This window comes from Canis lupus, chromosome 12 (assembly GCF_048164855.1).
Source record: "Canis lupus baileyi chromosome 12, mCanLup2.hap1, whole genome shotgun sequence".
Taxonomy (NCBI): domain Eukaryota; kingdom Metazoa; phylum Chordata; class Mammalia; order Carnivora; family Canidae; genus Canis; species Canis lupus.
This window is the reverse complement of record NC_132849.1, coordinates 16,101,280-16,120,746: the sequence shown is the minus strand read 5'-3', so window position 1 is coordinate 16,120,746 and position 19,467 is coordinate 16,101,280. Positions and strand designations below refer to the sequence as shown.

General features: G+C 42.0%; 2 protein-coding genes across 9 annotated transcripts in view; one reads left to right on the top strand and one right to left on the bottom strand.

Annotated features, from left to right (window-relative positions):
• Positions 1 to 4,392, top strand: part of SLC4A5 (solute carrier family 4 member 5) — a 110,099-nt gene extending 105,707 nt beyond the window's left edge. For 7 of the 8 annotated variants that reach the window (XM_072769872.1, XM_072769867.1, XM_072769871.1 and 4 more), the window contains one exon: positions 502 to 4,392. In XM_072769872.1, the coding sequence (XP_072625973.1) occupies positions 502 to 667 (166 nt within the window). In that variant the 3' untranslated portion in view covers positions 668 to 4,392. The remainder of the gene's footprint in view (positions 1 to 501) is intronic. The other variant, XR_012004265.1, reaches the window with a different exon arrangement.
• On the bottom strand, positions 3,203 to 16,921 carry MTHFD2 (methylenetetrahydrofolate dehydrogenase (NADP+ dependent) 2, methenyltetrahydrofolate cyclohydrolase). The gene is made up of 8 exons (XM_072769875.1): positions 16,765 to 16,921; positions 10,892 to 11,076; positions 9,630 to 9,752; positions 9,082 to 9,234; positions 8,493 to 8,600; positions 6,576 to 6,668; positions 6,059 to 6,184; positions 3,203 to 4,387 (listed from the first exon to the last, which is right to left on the bottom strand). The coding sequence occupies exons 1-8, from the start codon at positions 16,863 to 16,865 to the stop codon at positions 4,224 to 4,226; spliced, it is 1,053 nt and encodes a 350-aa protein (XP_072625976.1). The 5' UTR covers positions 16,866 to 16,921; the 3' UTR covers positions 3,203 to 4,223.
• Between the last annotated feature and the right edge of the window lie 2,546 nt (positions 16,922 to 19,467).

The following is a 19,467-nucleotide window of genomic DNA, read 5'->3' as shown; positions in this document are numbered from 1 at the left end:
GCAGTGTCTAAGGGAGGGAGCTGCCTTATCTGGAGAGTCCAAGAACAATAAATAGGAGCCTCCCAGGTATACAGAGTAAAGACAAAAAGAGATAAAAGGTGGCATTTCAGGCAGTGGGAACACACCTGAAATACCATTTGAAAATGTAAACACAGTGAAGACTGCCGGGATGGCTGGCAGTCCAACTAGGGGTAATCAAGAGTCCAAACAGAATTAGGAGCTTGGATTCTCTCTTTCAAACAGTGGGAATCACAGACAGATCTGTGATCCAGAAAGCTCACCTTGGCAGCAAGGTGAAGACCAGGCTGAGACTCCTGGCAAACCTAGCTCAGTAAGCGCAGCTGAAGGCCAAGCGCAGAGGACGCTGCTCATTGCCACGGTGTGTGGAGACTTCAGAAGCAAAGACAGAAGTACTTGCATTAGAGCCCTGCTCTGGGGGATAGCGTGGAAAACACCACGTGCTAGATAAATCACTCTTCCTTCCCTCTCTTTCTCACGCAGCATCACACTGCACTTCAGAATTTCCTGTCCGGCTTCACCTGCTTTCAACTACTCACAAAGCCCAGTGTTCATGGTGCCACAGGTGAAGATAGAAATGGAGTCAGACTGTGACTTCACAGACGTGGACAGATACGGAAGAGAAACGGATGGCGAGACCACCCTCTGACGCAGCTGGCCCAGGGGCCCAGCTTCCTCTTCGTGGGGGAGGACATGGCTGCATCTCACTGTGAGGTCTGGGCCATCTCCCTGAACTCCTCTCAGCCGCTTTCCTTATTTGCCAAACAGACGGAGTCATTCCACTTGATAGAAAACTGATCTGTGTGGATGAAACGTACTACTTACATGCAGAGCTATCTCCTTCTTTCCGGAGTTTGGAAAATAGAAATATTTTACTAACAGAAATGTTATACCTTATTTTAAAATGCAGTCAAGGATAGAAATTCTGTTTCTTGAAATGAAAACAATGCTTGCCTCCCAAAACATAGCTAAGATAAAGGAGGCAATAGTAAATTTTTATTGAAATAAATATCAGTTAGATTTTTCTTTAAAAGCTTAGATTTTAAAGTATCTAGTCTTGAAAAAAAACCATTAAAATGCGCATACTTCAGTAGACAAAAGCTGGAAAATTTGTTTTGCAACTTGACATGGTAAGAAATGCTTACAAGGCCCTGTCTTCTCTTCCCGTGTTGTGCAGTTTTCCAAGGCTCCCATGTCAAGTCTGCGCCATCTGCGGGCGCTGTGGGCCCTGTGCCAGCACAGAAGCATGACTGGAGCTTCCCCAGACTGAAAAGCCAGTTCCCAAAGTCTGCTAGTGAAAGAACCAACACATGAGAGTGGGCAAATGTTTTCAAAATAAAATTGTTCTTGTTAAAATGAAACTTCAAGCACATTACATCAACAAACTGATCTCTTAATATCACTGGTTTTTCACTTCTTTCACAGAGTAAGGCTTCTTTCTACCTTTGGATAGGTCCTTCCTCTAAGTTTTCAATGGTCTTGCTCCCAAAGTCAAACTCCCATCCACATGACCCCTGCATGTTAGGCAGAGCTAATGTAAAATATCAGATTATAACTTTGTAGTATTAGATTAGTTCTTTAAAGGAATGATTGGAAGCAAGCCGGGTAGATTAATGACTTAATAAAGAGGCAAACTCTGTTCTCATGAAACTTAATATCAGTCTATCTTCTATCCCCACTGAATGCCAACTTTGTTTATTTAACACCTACTCTGTGCCTGACAGCCACAACGCATCTGACATTTACTTTGTCTCCGGAACAACTATGGATTTGAATCTTGAGTAAATCACTTTGGTTAGTTACTGTATTTACTCAAAATGACCAATGTAGGTGCTTTTTTCTTTATTCTTTACTAATTTTTAAAGACAAATGACATGAGATCATTAACACTTTGGGTACTAGGAAAGCGAATTGCCTCTGCGATTCTCAGTGCTTCATACAGTGCCTGGTGCATAGAAAACTCTCTTAAGTGTTTATTAAATTCAATTTCAGGGCTCCCTTCCAAGGGATACTGCCAAGAGGTAAAGCTCTAAACCTCTCCCACCTGTAGTGATTGCAACAAAAGGACTTAGCTGCTCAACTAATCCAGAACCATCGCCTGAACTTAAATATAAATTCTGTATCTTTGGCTACACCAATCCTGGGAAATCTAACAATCTACCCTTAACATTTCAGGTTTAGAACTTGGCTGATTTCCAATAGCACTTTGTCCAAATTAAATGGTAGGAACATTATGGATTCTGGAGTAAATGTGCTTGATTAATCAAACAAGTTGGAAACTATGATGTTAATTTTTTGTTGTTATAAATTGATCACTGTAATTTTCACCCAATATGTCACATTTTGTGTATACATGAACATTTTAATTTTGACAGCTTTTAACAAGTTGACCTATTATTACTTCTCCATGAAGTAGGTCAGACCTTCTTTCTACTTGTAACTATAACTTGATAAAACTTAATCCTGTCTGCTCATCTTGCTCCATGTTTAATAATTTTGGTTAAGTCAGCAAACGTGGCATATGGACATGAGCTAGTCTCACTTACAAAAACATCGCCAGCAAACTATCATTTTCTTTCATCTTCAGCAAACTATCAAAAGGCAGCTGGTAGAACAAGGAGGAAATCTACTCCCCATTGTTTTTTCTACCTCATGCTGCCTGGAGCAGGAACAGAGGATCTGTCTGCCTGGAAGCCAAAATGCTCAACCCTCGTAGAGAATCGAGAATACACAGGGACCTATCCCAGCCTCAAAATGTGCACAGCAAATACCTTCCAATCTGTCAAATCAAACACACACACATTGAAAAAATAACTATATAGAGAGAAGGGAGCGGGGAGCCTGAAGTGGGGGTGTCAGCAAGCACATCAAGAAGTCCTTTGTAAATCCAACAATGTGTAAATTGAACTGCATGGTTTAGAGAACACCTAGAATAAACCTAAGAAATTTAAATGAATCTTACAGATTAAAAGCTTCTGGCTTGGCACAGCCTATTAGGACGTCACATTGAAAGGACTGGGCTGGTTTCTCCACAGCACTTTGCATCAGTCTGTTTAAGGCACAGGATTAGTTAGGTATTACCAAATACAGGAATATCGACATCAATTACATCCAATGAGAAAGATTAACTGTAATTAGGTCTCAACTAGGACAGTAGCAGGAAGATACAGTATTTGGAAACTCATTCCACACCAGAGTGTTTTTATTAAAAAAAAAAAAAAAATAGTGAAACAAACACACACAAAAAAACCCTTTTAATCAGAAAGTCTGATTAAATTCAATATGAACTCAAGTTCTCAAAAACCGATTGGACAAAGCCAACAGGTACATCAGAGAAAACCAGGCAGCTGCTGACAAGTCTTTGGTGGAAAAGTTAAGTTGCATACTTATACAAGCTGCCCTAATCCTAATGATTATCAAGCCCAAATTTTGTTTTTCAAAAATAGGTTTCAAGATATCCCAAGGAAACCATACAGACACCCCCCGAGGAATACAAAGATATAGCAATGGAGTTTAAGGGTAGAGGAAAAGCCAAATATGACAATATACACAAATCATCTATAAAATAAAATAAGTCTTTCAATCCTAGAGAAAAATGGGGAAGCCTCATGAATGTAACACACATGGAACTACCCTAAATATTTTCCCTACAACTGACTAAGCCACGAAATGACAGCTCAGGACACTATTAACATGTAGTTTTACATACAGTATGTATGTAACTTACAGTAAGGTTTTTTATCCTACTCAATTACCATTTTTTCTTTTTTCTTTTTGCCCTAATTTTCTCTAGCAACATTTTTCCTTTGGTTTGACCAGTTGAACTCAAAAGGTTTGGAACCTAAAGTGAGTATCAACTCTTATTGGAATAGCACTTGGGAAATGCAATCCTAGAAAAGGCAAATTTTAACTGAAGTGGCTTGACAAAGTTAAGCATCTGCTCTCAATGGGACAATGTCCTCCACATTAATCACTAGGTTAATGGCTTCTCTTGGCTGGATCACACAACCCAGCGTGATACTGGTGGGCTCCATGGTGAGGTACTACAGAGCTATGTGCACAAACACCCACCCATTTGAGCTTTCAATAAATACAAGGCATTTTAAACCATTTCAGTAAAATAAATAAAAAATATTGCATTTCTATTAGCCTGTTTTGCCTCTTGAACCGGCTTGGAGTGTTGTTCGTGATAAAAGACACAACAGTTAATTACTTGCTACTCCACGCTCCTTAGGCTTCACTACTTCCCGCTCTTCAAGCCTCAGCACCTTTTTTGCAGCAATAATGGTATTCTTCATCAGCATTGCCACTGTCATGGGGCCAACACCCCCAGGGACTGGAGTGATGTAACCAGCTTTCTTTCGGACTCCTACATAGGAACAAGATGGGTAGATTGCCTTAATTACGGCAAAGGAAACATATGCATCTTAACATACCATGGAAGAAGCATTCAAAGAGAAAGCAAGAATATATATATATGCACCTTTATAAGCCTCAAATTCATAAAAAAATAGTCATATCTATATTTGCTCAGGAGTAAAGGCTTTTGAACATACTAAAAAAAGAGCATGCATATAGTAAGAGTTGTTCAACGAATGTTTATACATCTAAATAGCTTATAATTTACCATCCATACTTTTCTTCCATATTAAATCAGTTCAAAAAGAAACACCTCAATGAATTAATTTTATGTAAGCTATAATTATAATAATTATTAATATTAATATATTACCAATTAATACCACTTACATATTTTCTTAATTTTACTCTACCTTATTTACTATTTATTATATTTACCTAACTATACTGTTTGCTCAAAGCACCAAGCAAAGTAATTTTCTGGAAAGTGAGAAGTGAGATTTTTTTCTAACCCAGTCTTTTTCTTTTTTAATATTTTTATTTATTTATTCATGAGAGACACACACACTTAGAGAGGCAGAGACACAGGCAGAGGGAGAAGCAGGCTCCATGCAGGGAGCCCGATGTGGGACTTGATCTGGGTCTCCAGGATTGTGCCCTGGGCTGAAGGCAGCACTTCAACCGCTGAGCCACCAGGGCAGCCCATCTAACCCAATCTTAAGGAAAAATACTTAGACACCTAGGCTTGTGTCTGATTGCTTTACTAGAAATAGAAAGCTAGAAATAGGTTTACCAGCACAAAATTGAGATAAACATGATAGCTTAGGAACTCAAAGGAGAAATCTACTACTATATTTCAAAATTCAGGAATGTGGCTTATTCCTGGAACATTTTTAAAACATTTGAGGTTTGTGATCTCTCCTCTTAATGTGAAAAGGATAAATCTGTAACACCTTCTAGGAAACTCGATGGTTTTGGAAAGTAACTTCATTAAATTTTCAGACTTATTAAGTGATAAAGTTGTTTTAATTATGAAGTAACCCTAAGAAAAGAACACCTCTCTGAAAAGTTTAGACCTGGTCCCCATAATTTTATAATATAAACAATTAAAATAATTCTAAAAGGACTATAACTTAAGATTTCTCTAAATTCATGTGAAATGTATTTTGAATTACCCGAGTAACAGAAGCTGGTTTTGTTTTGTTTCTTTAAAGTAATTTCTAGGGATGCCTCGGTGGCTCGGTGGTTGAGTGTCTGCCTTTGGCTCAGGGCGTGATCCTGGGATCCCGGGATCAAGTCCCACATCAGGTTCCCTGGGTGGAACCTGCTTCTCCCTCTGCCTGTGTCTCTGCCTCTCTCTCTCTCTCTCTCTGTGTCTCATAAATAAATAAATAAATAAATAAATAAATAAATAAATAAATAAATATCTTAAAAATAAAATAAAAATAAAATTCTAGTCGTATTTAAAAAGAAAGAAAAAAGAAAGAAAAAGGAAAATAAATTTCTACCCACAATGTAGAGCTCAAACTCACAACCCTGAGATCAAGAGTCACATGCTCCACCAACTGAGCCAGCCAGGTGCCCTCAGAGCAATGTAAGTTAAAAGTAAATAAGCCGTTCTAAATATCCATTAAAGGTAGTATTTACTGATTTTATATTTTAAGAAAATCATACCATTTACCTTCAAAATCCACATCTCCAACTAACTTGGGTTTAGCAGTGATGGGATCTTGAACTCTATTTATTCCCACATCGATGACTGCAGCTCCCTCCTTGATCATATCTGCAGTGATCAGATTTGGAATGCCTGCAAATGAGAGAGGAATGATCACTAGTCCTAAAAGGAAGATTCTCCTGTCCATCTTGTATGATTTCAATTTTTAAGAGACCTGGAAGAACTAATTAGCTTGCCTGATGAAAACCTGTAAAAACCATTAGCCAAGGAACCACTGAAACTTCATACAGTAAACAGACATGCTGGGAGGCTTTTGAAGTAACATTCACCCATCAAGGCGATAGCGGAAAGCCAGAAACCAACGCTGCACGCACCGTTCCCGCCTTATCTTTGTGGGCTACTCACAGCATCACTGCCGGAAGAATGGTGAATGGGTAGCAGTGAGGCAGGCAAGTTCTAAGCTAAGAGATCTATCCTCACCCTTCTGCAGCGAGGCCCTGCCATTCTCTCCCTAGGTTCTTACCTGCAGCAGAGATCACAATGTCTGCAAGAACTGTATGTTTCTTCAGTTGTTCTTTGGGAGTATATCGATGAGATATTGTAACAGTGGCATCGCCTAGGACGTAAAAAATACATGTCTTAATTTCTGAATCAAAGCTGAGATTGTTTTAGGTCTCAACTAGGCAACCCATTTTAGAAATTCACTGTCTCTGAAGAAGTAATTGACTTAATTCATGTACCATATCTTCTGAACAGCTAAGTATTATTTACTTTTCAGCAAATAATACCCAGTTTCTTTTTTAATTTAAATTCAATTAATTAACATAGAGTATATTATTACTTTCAGAGGTAGCGTTTAGTGATTCATCAGTTGCATATAACACCATACCCATTCCCTCTTCCCCTCCAGTAACCCAGTTTGTTTCCTATAGTTAAGGAACTTCCATTTTGCCTCCCTCTATGATTTCGTCTTATTTTATTTTTCCCTCTCGGATCCCTGGGTGGCGCAGTGGTTTGGCGCCTGCCTTTGGCCCAGGGCACGATCCTGGAGACCCGGGATCGAATCCCACGTCAGGCTCCCGGTGCGTGGAGCCTGCTTCTCCCTCTGCCTGTGTCTCTGCCTCTCTCTCTCTCTCTGTGACTATCATAAATAAATGAAAAATAAAAAAAAAAAAAGATTTATTTTTCCCTCTCCTCCCCTATGATCCTCTGCTTTCTTTTTTTTTAAATAATAATTTCTGTTTTGTTTCTTAAATTTCACCTGAGTGAAATCATATAATTGTCTTTCTCTGATTGACTTGTTTGCTTAGTATAATACCCTCCAGTGCCATCCACATTGTTGCAAATGGTAAGATTTTTTTTTTGATGGCTGAGTAATATTCCATTGTATGTGTGTATGCATAAAATCACATCTTCTGGGCAGCCCAGGTGGCTCAGCAGTTTAGCATCACCTTCAGCCCAGGGCCTGATCCTGGAGACCCAGGATCGAGTCCCACGTCGGGCTCCCTGCATGGAGCCTGCTTTTCCCTCTGCCTGTGTCTCTGCCTCTCTCTCTCTCTTTCTCACTCTCTCTCTGTGTCTCATGAATAAATAAAATCTTAAAAAAAAACAACAACAACCCACATCTTCTTTATCCATTCATTTGTTGATGGACATCTGGACTCTTTCCATAGTTTAGCTATTGTGGACATTGCTGCTATAGACATTGGGGTGCAGGTGCCCCTTTGGATTACTATGTTTGTATCTTTTGGGTAGATACTTAGTTTCTTACAGCTTTTATCCTCTCATCCTAGATCTATCCTTTGGAATCATTTATAATTACATTTATTCCTTATCCCATTTAGCAGCCTTTCAAGAATTTTATCTTTCCTAAGCAAAATATCACTAAAATTGCTCAAAGTTTAAAAAATAAGCATGTTGAAAGGTATCTAAAAATATATAGTTTTGCCATTATTTCTGATATAATCAGGTAAGGTCATACATTAATCACATGTGATAACTGATTTAGGAGTCTTTTTCTCAGACAAATTATCAGAACCTGACGTAATGATACACTACAGTCTTATCAAGTCAATTCTTTTCAATGGCTTAAGATTATTTTCTATCAAATGGCACAGAATGGGATACTTACTTTGAACTGTTTCTTAGTTCAAACTCTCAAAGCCATAATTGAAAATGTCTAATTGCCTCTAACCATGCTTACACTCAAAACTCAAATATATTTCTAAGGCACATCCATTTCTGTACTAGTTCCCCAATAAATGAATATAAATAAAGTCTCAGGTGACAGGAGTTCAGCTTCTCCTATGGAAGATTATTCCCCATATATCTGTTAACAAAATTACAACAAACGTGAATACAAAGTTTAACAAACACAGGATACTCTGAAGGTTCGCACATAAGGGAGAAGGAAACACTCCTATGAAAGCCATTTCCTTACCTCCAGGGCGTTCATGTGCCCCATCTGTGTGGAGCAGCATTGCAATGGGCATTCCAACATTTTTTGACCTCCCAGCCACAACCACATTCTTCCCTAGGGTTGGAATGCCTATAAAGAAACATATATTTGTATGAAAAGGAATGCTAGACTATGTTAGAATGAGCACCAAACAAGGAAGGCAGAGGACCTAGAATGTCAATCTAACCGTGATAAGGAAGGGAGTTTCTAAGCTTGTTACCTCATCAGTCAAGGGGGCCCATCACTTGCTACACATCCTGAAGGCTAAAAGAACAGGAGACAAAGCACCCTGGAAGCTACAAAATTTTATGAGTGTGCACTATCGACACAATGAAACCTTAAGTTTCCTTTACGGAGGCTTCTACATTACATAGCAACAAAGTCAATATAGGCAAATAGTCAAAACAGGCAACTGCTGGGAGAGGCAGGCTCTGTGGGCAGGACTGGGGGACATGTGGCCAGAGTGTACACTCTGGGACTATATATGGTCTATTACCACTTGCGAGTACTAACTGCAAGTTAGTACTTTTCATGATACTAACACAGACATACAATTACGGGATATACCTACCAGTTCGCTTAATTATTTCCCAGACACCCCATGGGGTAGCTGGTAACATGGAATACTGGTCCAGACACATTCGCCCTACATTAATTACATGAAAACCATCAACATCCTTGTCAGGAGAAACAGCGTTGCAGACCTTTCTCTCATCGATGTGCTCTGAAAAAGAAATCAGAGCAGCAGCTTGAAGTCACTGTTATGTAGTTAGCGCTGCTTGACACCAGCTTATCTGATTTATCTTGCAAACCCATTCCCCTTCTACCTCCATAATTTACCTCTTGGTCTGCACTGAAGGAACATACACCAGGCAAAGCCAAATGCCAATATCAAAGGCAGTGTCTTCTTATACAACTGCTTTCCTCTGCTGCTATTTTGTATCAATTCCAAATCAGAGTAATTAGTATTCTAAGTAGGTCTGTGCATACCTAATAAGATATTCACTCTCTTGAGCTTACCTCCCCTTTAAGTCAAATCCACATGAGGCGCTAGGTGTATAAAGTAGCTAAGAATCCTCTCCTCAGAAATCATTCTAAGTGGCAGAGTCCAAAACTCACCTGGAAGAGGCAGCTGAACAAGGAGGCCATCTACATTATCATCATTATTTAGTTTATTGATTAAATTCAATAGTTCATCCTCTGAAATTGAAGCTGGTTTCACAATTGTCTCACTGTTGATTCCTGTAAGAAAATTCCAACGTTAAAATATATATATATCTCAAGGCATTTACTGAGCAATGCTATGTTGCCTGCCATGGCATTCTAACATAGAGGTTCTTCATCACACCAACCCTGGTAGCTAAAAAGTTCCCAAGTCACCTAAAAAAGTAACTTCACAAATATACATGCTAGAGGATGTTGGCTTGACAATTCTCTACATTATTCTACACTATCCTCATGAACCTCTATTTATAGACAAGGAGACTGAGGCTCAGCAAAATTGAAACACAAGCCAGCCAGTGATGAAGGCAATCCTTCCAGTTCCAGAGCCCCTGTTGTTGCTATTGCATAGTGTTTCCTCCCAGCATCTTAAGAAACCACAGCTTGCTATTTTCTAGAGGTTCCAAAAGTTTTTCGATGAAAAGAGCAGGAGGCCTCAATCCTCAGTGATAAAGAACAGAGTATACCAAGGACTCACAGCCCAGGCACATGGCCCAGCCACACCAGTGGTTTCACAACCTCTCAGGAAAGAAGGACACCCAGGGCTCACACCACTGACCCACAGAGGAGGAGGAAGAGGCAGAGCCAAGCCTACACCCCTGATCTACCATCACACAGAGTCAGTGGTATAGTGAGACCTACAACACAAACCTCCCATCACCCAGACCCTCAGCTTCTGCATTCAAAACTCTAACACCACATGATTTAATTGGCTTTGGACTAAGTTGGTAGAGAAGCTGAAAGCTACTTCCCAGCAGTCAGTCTTTTCCTTCAAACCCTAGGACTGTGTTCTAGGCCACATCACTGAGGCCTCCTTAACCAAGTGCTCAAACATCTCAGCCAGACTCTCCTTATTGCTCAAGAAAAGCAGATGTAAACTGTGTTCAAGGTCACTTGTCAAATGTTAAGACTAAAGACAGAATTTAGCTTACAATCCAGGAGACACTGAGAATACCAACCATTTTCTTTCCATCCTAGTTTATAAGCCTCCCAGGCAGAAAGGCCTAACTTCTTTATGACAACATTCTGGATACAGTTCAATCACATCAGCTTCCTCTGCTTGAGTCTTCTAATCAGAAAAACGAATCATGAATGACAATGGAGTTCGCCTCAGATAAGCCACAATTTAACAGCAGTCAGGGTCTGAGAGTGACACATACCCACTTCGGCAGCTGCCCTGGTTTTGTTGAGGACATAGGAGTGACTTGCAGGATTCTCACCAACCAGAACCACACTCAGGTGCGGCCGCTTGTTGCCTGATGCCACCCACTCTTCCACCTCCTGCCGCACTTCCTGCTTGATTTGCTGGGCAAGTTTCCTTCCAGAGATGATGACAGCTTCATCTCTGCAGAATGCAACAACAGTCACAAAACCAAATAGCTTAAATTTCTGGGAAAACTAAAAAAGATCAGATTACAAAAAAAAAAAAAGTTATTAACTACCCCAAACTTAAAGAGTAGATTCAAACACATGGTCCCTAATCTGAGGGACAACAGAAATCTGAAGGGCAGTCTCAAAGTGACAAATCTGTGTCTAGCTACTTGTTCAGAAAGATAACGTTGACTGACATAGTTACTAGCATTACCCTGAAGCTTGAAGAGTTTACGTGAGTGAAGGCTAGTACTTGGCAAAGCTGGGTCTCATATCCAGCTCTCTCTGAATCCAGAGTCCAGGCTCTCACCACTATACCATCCTGCCCCCTGCCCCCTGACAAAATGATAGACGCCGCCCCCCCCTCCGCCAAGTTTCCCACTGTTTTAATTTGCACTGTTTTATTTGACCCGTCACCACTAAGAGGTTAATGGTGTTTCCTATATGCTTATATACCATTTTGTAGTCTGTGTTTTGTACATGTTATTAGCATCCAGTCATATGTTTCAAACCATTTCCTAGTTAAGTCAATTGGCTTTGAGTTTCTGTGATGCTTTCACATATATAAATTATGTCATGCAATTAAACCAATAAACAATATTCTGGACAGGCCAAACCTCAAAATTACCATTGCTCCCCACAGCCCTCCTAGAGAAGACTTTCCCAGTGAGAATAAGGGCTGGCAGGGGACTAGAGGAGGTTCTATCCCATGGGTGGCAGTGTGCTCTACCCTGGGGCCCTGGTAGCCACAGACCAGGAGTATCTGACACTAGGGACAACAATTTCTAGGCAGGCCACTGGTCCAGCTGGTGCAAAAGCTCACGGCAACAGCAGCAGTGGTAGGTAACTAGACTGATAAGAGCTTCTCCCCGAAAGCTCTTCACATCCACACACTCAAACCGGAGGACTTGTTGGTAGGAGAAGCTGAAGAAAGCCGTAGAAAAAAAGTAGAAACAGGGGATCCCTGGGTGGCTCAGCGGTTTGGCGCCTGCCTTTAGCCCAGGGCACGATCCTGGAGTCCCGGGATTGAGACCCTCATCAGGCTCCCGGCATGGAGCCTGCTTCTCCCTCCTCCTGTGTCTCTGCCTCTCTCTCTCTCCCTATGTCTATCATAAAATAAATAAATAAATCTTTAAAAAAAAAGAAAAGAAAAAAGTAGAAACAGAACAGCGATCACGCTCATAGTAGATGGAGCAAGAGAGGTGGAAACTGCTATTGGAGGGGCAACGAGAAAAGTCAGGGTCTGAAAGAACCTCCAGTTCCCAAAACCATGTTCAGACCTCTGAGAGGCCACTGCTTCCCAACAGGAACTGTTTATGCAGCTCTTCCTGGGTTCTAATGTGGAAGATTCCTGCCTTTCTTATTTCCATACATGTCCTTACAAGTTCCCAATACTTCATGTGCGCTAAGCACCTGCTCCTTAAGCATAAAGCTCTCAGTGGAAACAAGTCTTTCCCTTTAGTTTTCAGTCTCAGTATCAATGAAGGATGCTTCAACCTCAAGACCAATGAGACACATGATTGTCTGAAATATTAAGAAAATTTCCCCTTATAGCACATATCCAATTCTCAGGGATAACACCAAGGTACTGGTTATCTTGTATGGTCAGATAGAATTCTTTTTTTTTTTTTAAGATTTTATTTTTAAGTAATCTTTACACCAAGCATGGAGCTCAAGCTGACAACTTTGAGATCAAGAGTAGCACACTCCACCCATTGAGCCAGCCAGGCACCCCACGTATGATTCATTTTTAAGACCACTGTTATTTAAAATGGAATTTTAAAGCTTCAACAGTCTTTAAACCTTCCATGCTTCTTTCCATTAAGATTAAATACCTATTTTAAACCAGACTGAAATGTCTTAGATATAAAGGGGTAATTTCATATCTAAACCTTATATTAATTTGTATTTATATCTTGGGGGTAGTAAAAAGATAACATTTTATAGGAAACCAAGTACTATTACCCAAATTTTATGTAATAACACAAGCATAGCACAAAATAGATAATAGCATTTCACATATACACATGGTATATAAGGAACTGAAAACATGTTAACATTCGCAAATCTATTTTAGATTTAGAGTTGAAGTGGCTTCATTCAAAGGGCTTTGGATACAAACACCTCTAGCAACATTCCTGGGGAACAGCTCCAGTCCAGAAATGCATTCCCAACCCTGGAATGCTGTAGAATGAAAGATTATTTTAAAAGAGCTTACGACAGGGGATCCCGGGGTGGCTCAGCGGTTTAGCGCCTGCCTTCGGCCCAGGTGTGATCCTGGAGTCCTGGGATCGAGTCCCACATCGGGCTCCCTGCGTGGAGCCTGCTTCTCCCTCTGCCTGTGTCTCTCCTTCTCTCTCTCTCTCTCTCTCTGTGTGTCTCTCAAGAATAAATAAAATCTTTTAAAAATATAAAAAAAAAAAATAAAAGAGCTTACGACAATGATTTATACTGAATGAAATAACATAAAGTACAAGGCACATATATTCAAGAAACATTAATTTCTTACTCTCTTTCATTGGTTAGATTTACACACATGCATATCCTTAATATAGCATATATATATTTACTTACACACTCATAAGGATATGTGTGTCTTTAATTGCATTTTCTTAAAAAGTTCCTTTTAAGGGGCGCCTGAGTGGTTCAGTTAGTTAAGTGTCTGCCTTGGGCTCAAGTCATGATCTCAGGGTTGTGGGATAGACACTACTCACCCCCCCATATGGCTACAAGCTGGTTCCCTCTCCCTCTGCTCCCACCCTCCCCACCCCAGCACTCCCTTTCTCTCAAATAAATAATTAAAATATTTTTTTAAAAATCTGAAAGCAATACACTTAGACAAAATGGTAGCAGCACATTTGAGCTAAGAATGATATACTAAAATTAAGAACACAGGGTTCTGGGAGAACCCAGTGTTCCAAGTGCCAAAGGCAGGTTCTGGATGTTATGCCAATTAGCTTTTAAAAAGCTTGTTAGAGAGCAACAAGAACCAAAAACAAAGCCACAACACAATGAGTATCTTCTCTAATATAAGGTGTTTTAGCCCTCCTCTACATATACAACTCTGCAAAATGTGAAACACAGTCCTGCCAGTGAGTCATTACCTAATTTCCCATCATCTCTTTTGCCAAAGGGCAGATAAAGCAACTGCTACCCCAAAAGAAAGAGAAGAAGAGGCTCACCACAGTCCCACAGGAAATCCAAAATGTATTAACTATACTAGCTAACACTTATGTAGGAATTAAACGCGTTTCACGGATATGTTTAATAATTGATTAAAATTATGAGTGAGAGGGGATCCCTGGGTGGCTCAGCGGTTTGGCGCCTGCCTTTGGTCCAGGGTGTGATCCTGGAGTCCCGGGATCAAGTCCCACATCGGGCTTCATGCGTGGAGCCTGCTTCTCCCTCTGCCTGTGTCTCTGCCTCTCTCTCTCTGTCTGTGTCTCTCATGAATAGATAAATAAAATATTTTTAAAAAAATTATGAGTGAGAATAAAATAAAATGAATGAATAGACTAGAAAGAAGTTGCAAGGACTGTTCAAATAAAATTAAATCCAACTCAGTAGCATCTTCACTTTTTTAATTCAATAGCTTTTCAGAGCACTGTAATCTTCCATAAAAAATTAATTATCGGGAGTGATAATTAACTGAGCCTGGGTGGCTCAGTCAGTTAAGTGTCTGCTTTTGGTTCAGGTCATGATCTCAGGGTCTTGGGAATGAATCCTGCATCAGGCTCCCTACTCAGAGGGGTGTCTGCTTCTTCCTCTCCCTCTGCCCCTCCCCCTGTTTGTGCTCTTTCTCTCTCTGCCTCTCTCTGTCTCTGGCTCTGAAATAAATAAAATATTTTTAAAAAATTAATTACCAGGTGCAATTTACAATTCATGAACAGGTTATTCTAGAAAGAGTTCAGTTATCTACTAATTAATGGAACCAGTAATGAGTAAAGAAAGATACAAAGGGGGATGCAACTAATATCCATTAAACACTAGGTATTTTGCTAAGAACTTTACACACATTAGTCTCACTTACCTTAGGCTATTATACTAACTCTGGCATACAAAAGGGGAAAGTGAGGACTGTAGAAAGTAAGATTCAAACACAAACAACCCTCTGTCTCCAAAGTTCCATTTTCCCCTACACCCCAGTCTACTATAGCACTAGCTCTCCAACCAGGAGTCTATGTTCCTGAAACCCTCCACCACCACCCCCAAAAGGAATGCATGCAGACTCATAAAAGATATTATTGTTTTACATTTCCTAGCCATCAGTGATCAAAGCAATACAAGGAAACCATAAATACCATAATATTGCCTTCAGACATGAGGAAGCCTACTAGTTCATTCAGAAACACAAGTGAAAGGAGGGCATTTGTTACTGAAGAGTGAACAAACTGGTCCAGTTTTCTAGGTGATGAATTAGAGGATCTTTAGAAATCTCTTCAATCATGAAAGCCACAGGCACACGAGGCCAGAACTCAGGAAGGGAGCTTCGGGGAGGAGAACAGACAGTAACGGGGGATGGGGCCAGGAAGACAGGTCAGGGTCAGAACAAAAGCCCGGGTCTTCTTTCAAGGACACCTTAATCCGCATGCTGTGCTACAACAGCACAGTGGCAATGCTTCTTGTAACATTTTTTTTTTTTTTACACTGAATGGAAAGTACACACGTGTTCTAAAGGGAGTTCCACTAGGAGAAAAGACTTACGATGATCCCTGAATTCACACAGCCTAGCGCAGTGCCTGGACGGAAGAAGGGGCTGCTGTTACAAGGCTCAGCCCACTGGCAACGCAAGGCTCTAAAGATGCGCGAGAGAGTGCGCAGATTTAGGGAGAGAAATCACAGGCCCCCAGAAGGCTCTTCAACCTAGGTTTAAGAATGGGAGTTCGAGGTCTGGAAAAATGAGAAAGGGGAAAAAAAAATAATAATAAAAACCAACAACCTATGACCTCGCTGAGAAAAGGCAATCAGAGCTCGCTCTCTCCTCCTCTCGGGTATTTTTCCCTTCAATTTACTCAGCCCGGCGGGGACTAGCTCCGGGTGGACCGCATCAAAGCCCTGGAGACCACAGCACATTTATTCTCTTGGGAGGGAACGGGGCCGCCTGAAGAGCAGCGGGAGCTACGTCCACCTCCCGAAGGAGGAGGGCAGCGCGGGTAGCGGGCGAGCAAGCCGGCTCGCGGATTTCATCAGACTGCACCGACTCCCCCCGCCGCTAGGATCCCGGCGCGCACTCGGGGCTGCTCCGAGAGCCCTTCGCGGCGCTCGCCCGAGCCGCCAGCGACACGGCCACGGGCGGCCGGCGCGTTCTGACCGGTCACCTCCGCACGCCGCCGCGTTAGTCTGGGCCTTACCGCGCCCGCCCGCGCCTTGGCTCGCTCCGGGGGCCCCGTCCCGCCCACGGACTGGCCCCGGGAGAGGGCGACGCCCCGGGGTGGCGGAGACCCCTTCCCTCGGAAAGGATGGCTCCGGGCATCCGCCCGCCCGACGGAGCGAGCGCCCGGGTCGCAGGCTGCGGCCGCGCTCGGCTGCCACGTCGCCCCGTCGCCGCCCGGGACGGAGATGCTCAGCCGAACGTCCCTCGGCGCCCCCGGGAGCCGGGGCGGCCCCCCACCCGCGGCTCCCCTCGGCTTTCGGCGCCGACCCAGCTCCCGCACCCTCTTACCGAACTACCGAGAGGTGGAAGGGGCGATGGCGGAGGCGGCAGCTCCGCGCCGGCCGGAGGAGCCGGATGGCCAACGTGGACGCGATGGAAACAGCAGCCATCACCCGCGCCGACGTCTGCCCCGGGAGAGAAGCGCGCGCTCGGGCCGCGCGGTTATACCGCCGCCGCGTGGCAGGCCCCGCCTCCCGCCGGCACCCATTGGCCCCTCCCAGCAAGGCCCGGCTTGTGATTGGAGCAAGAGGAGCCAGCCGCGGGGCCGGGGAGGCTCGGAAGCTTCGGGAGCCCGCAGTGGTTGGCTGAGGAAGGCAAGCCCCTGCCCGACACGGCCCGCGTCCCCAAGCCCGGCCAGCGCCGGCGAGAGTTGGTTCATTCATCGCTGGAACGAGTGTCGGAGCGCCTGCCGCGTGCCAGGCGCCGTAAAATAGGGGATAGAAACACAGGCGGGTAGAAGAGTGATGCAGTTACAAAGAAACTGTTTGGCAAAATCATAGTGAAATCATAGCGACGTCCATCATCGATGGATGTCAAAACAACTGGATCAAACTGGATGAGGAACAAGGTGATGAACTTGCTGGGTTATGCCAGATCTTGCAAGCAAAAATGCAAGACACTCCATTAAATTTGAATTTTACATAAATAATTTAGGAGGAAGGGTCATACTTGTATTAGGGTAGCATTGGCCGTATTAGGGCACCCGGGTGGCTCAGGTCGCGATCTCCTGGTCCTGGGATGGAGGGATCTGGATTGAGCCCCACTGCGGGCTCCCTGCCCAGCGAGGAGCCTGCTTCTCCCTCTCCCTCTGCCCCTGCTCGGGCTGTCTCGCGCGCTCACTCTCTCTCTCAAGTAAATTTTTTTGAAAAGACAAAGGATGGTATTCGATGGTCATCTGCAATTAAAAGTAAACTGGGCTTCCTGTATTTTATCTGGCTATCCTTTTTGCAGAAGGCCTTCCAAATAACATGAACAGTCAATTAACATATTTTATATGTATTATATCATATATATTTTTACAATAAAGTAAAAATAAAGTGTTGAAGAATCTCTCCCACAAAATACTTATTAATAGTAAGGGGGGAAATAATAAACTTACAACAGGGAAACCTGAAAGTCGTAACCTTTTTTTTTTTTTTTTTAAGATTTTATTTATTCACTCATCAGGGAGAGAGAGAGGCAGAGACTCTGGCAGAGGGTGAAGCAGGCTCCAGTGCAGGACTGGATCTTGGGACTCCAGGATCATGCCCTGGGCCAAAGGCAGACAGATGCTTAACCGCTGAGCCACTCACACGGCCCTGAAAGTCATGACCTTAAACAAGAGGTGCAAATTACACCATCATTAAGGAGACAAACACACAATATGGTGCATTAAGGAGGACACATCAATTCATAACTCTTAACAAGTCTGAAAATTGAACGAAGTGGTTTTTCTAAACCATTAAGTTCCCTAAAAAATGTTATAAATTTTTCATTTACACATCGAGAGGGGAGAACACAGACCTGGAATATTAAAACAGTCCAGGAAAAAGCCATATTCCTGAAATTTTGGAATATATTATTAGATCTTAATCTAATCTCGAGGAAATATCCAACAAATCCAAACTGAAAGATATACTACAAGAAAAGCGGCCTGTACTCTTTGAAAAAATGTCAAAGTCATGAAAAACAAAGAATGATGTACCGTTTTAGATGACTCTAGACGTGACAAATGTGTGATTTGGGACCAAAAAATTATTTTTCTTTTCTTTATTTCATTTTTCTTTTTCCTTTCTCTTTGCTTAAGGGATATTACAGGGCAATTAGCAAATATTAATAAATCTGTAGATCAGCTAATAGCATGATATCAGTGTTAATTTCCTGCTTTAGCTAATTATATTGTGATTACATAAAAGAAAGTACTTGCCTTTAGAAATAAAGGGACATCATGTCTTCAAATGGTTCAGGAAATGTGTATATATATTCTATATATATCCTACTAGTATCCTACTGTTGACCAAAGGCCTTCCAAATAACATGAACAGTCAATTAACATATTTTATATGTATTATACCATATATATTTTTACAATAAAGTAAGCTAGAGAAAAGAAAACATTACCAAGAAAACCACAAGGAAGAGAAAAATACATTATAGTCCTGTATTTATTGAAAAAATTCTACATGGTAACTCAAGCAATTCAAACTTAGGTGGTTCAAGGGTCACCCGTATAAATATTAGTTTTTTAAGGGTGTCACTACAGAATATCACAGACTGGGTAGCTTAAACAACAGAAATTTTTTTTAAAAATTATTCATGAGAGACACAGAGAGAAAGGCAGAGACATAGGCAGAGGGAGAAGCAGGCTCCATGCAGGGAGCCCCATGTGGGACTCGATCCCAGGTCTCCAGGATCACGCCCTGAGCCAAAGGCAGATGCTTAACCGCTGAGCCGCCCAGGTGTCCTAAACAACAGAAAATTATTTTGTCCCAGTTCTAGAGGCTGGAAATACATGATCAAGGTGTTGGCAGGGTTTGTTTGTTTGTTTTTTCCCTTGAGGCCTCTCTCCTTGCCTTGCATATGGCTGCCTTCTCAGTGTCCTCACATGGCCTTCTCTTTATGGCAGTACACTTCAGCTATCTCTCTCCGGATGTCTTAATCACCTCTTCTTATAAGAAGACACCAATCAGATTGGATTTGGAGCTACTCTAACCATCTCATTTTAACTTCATT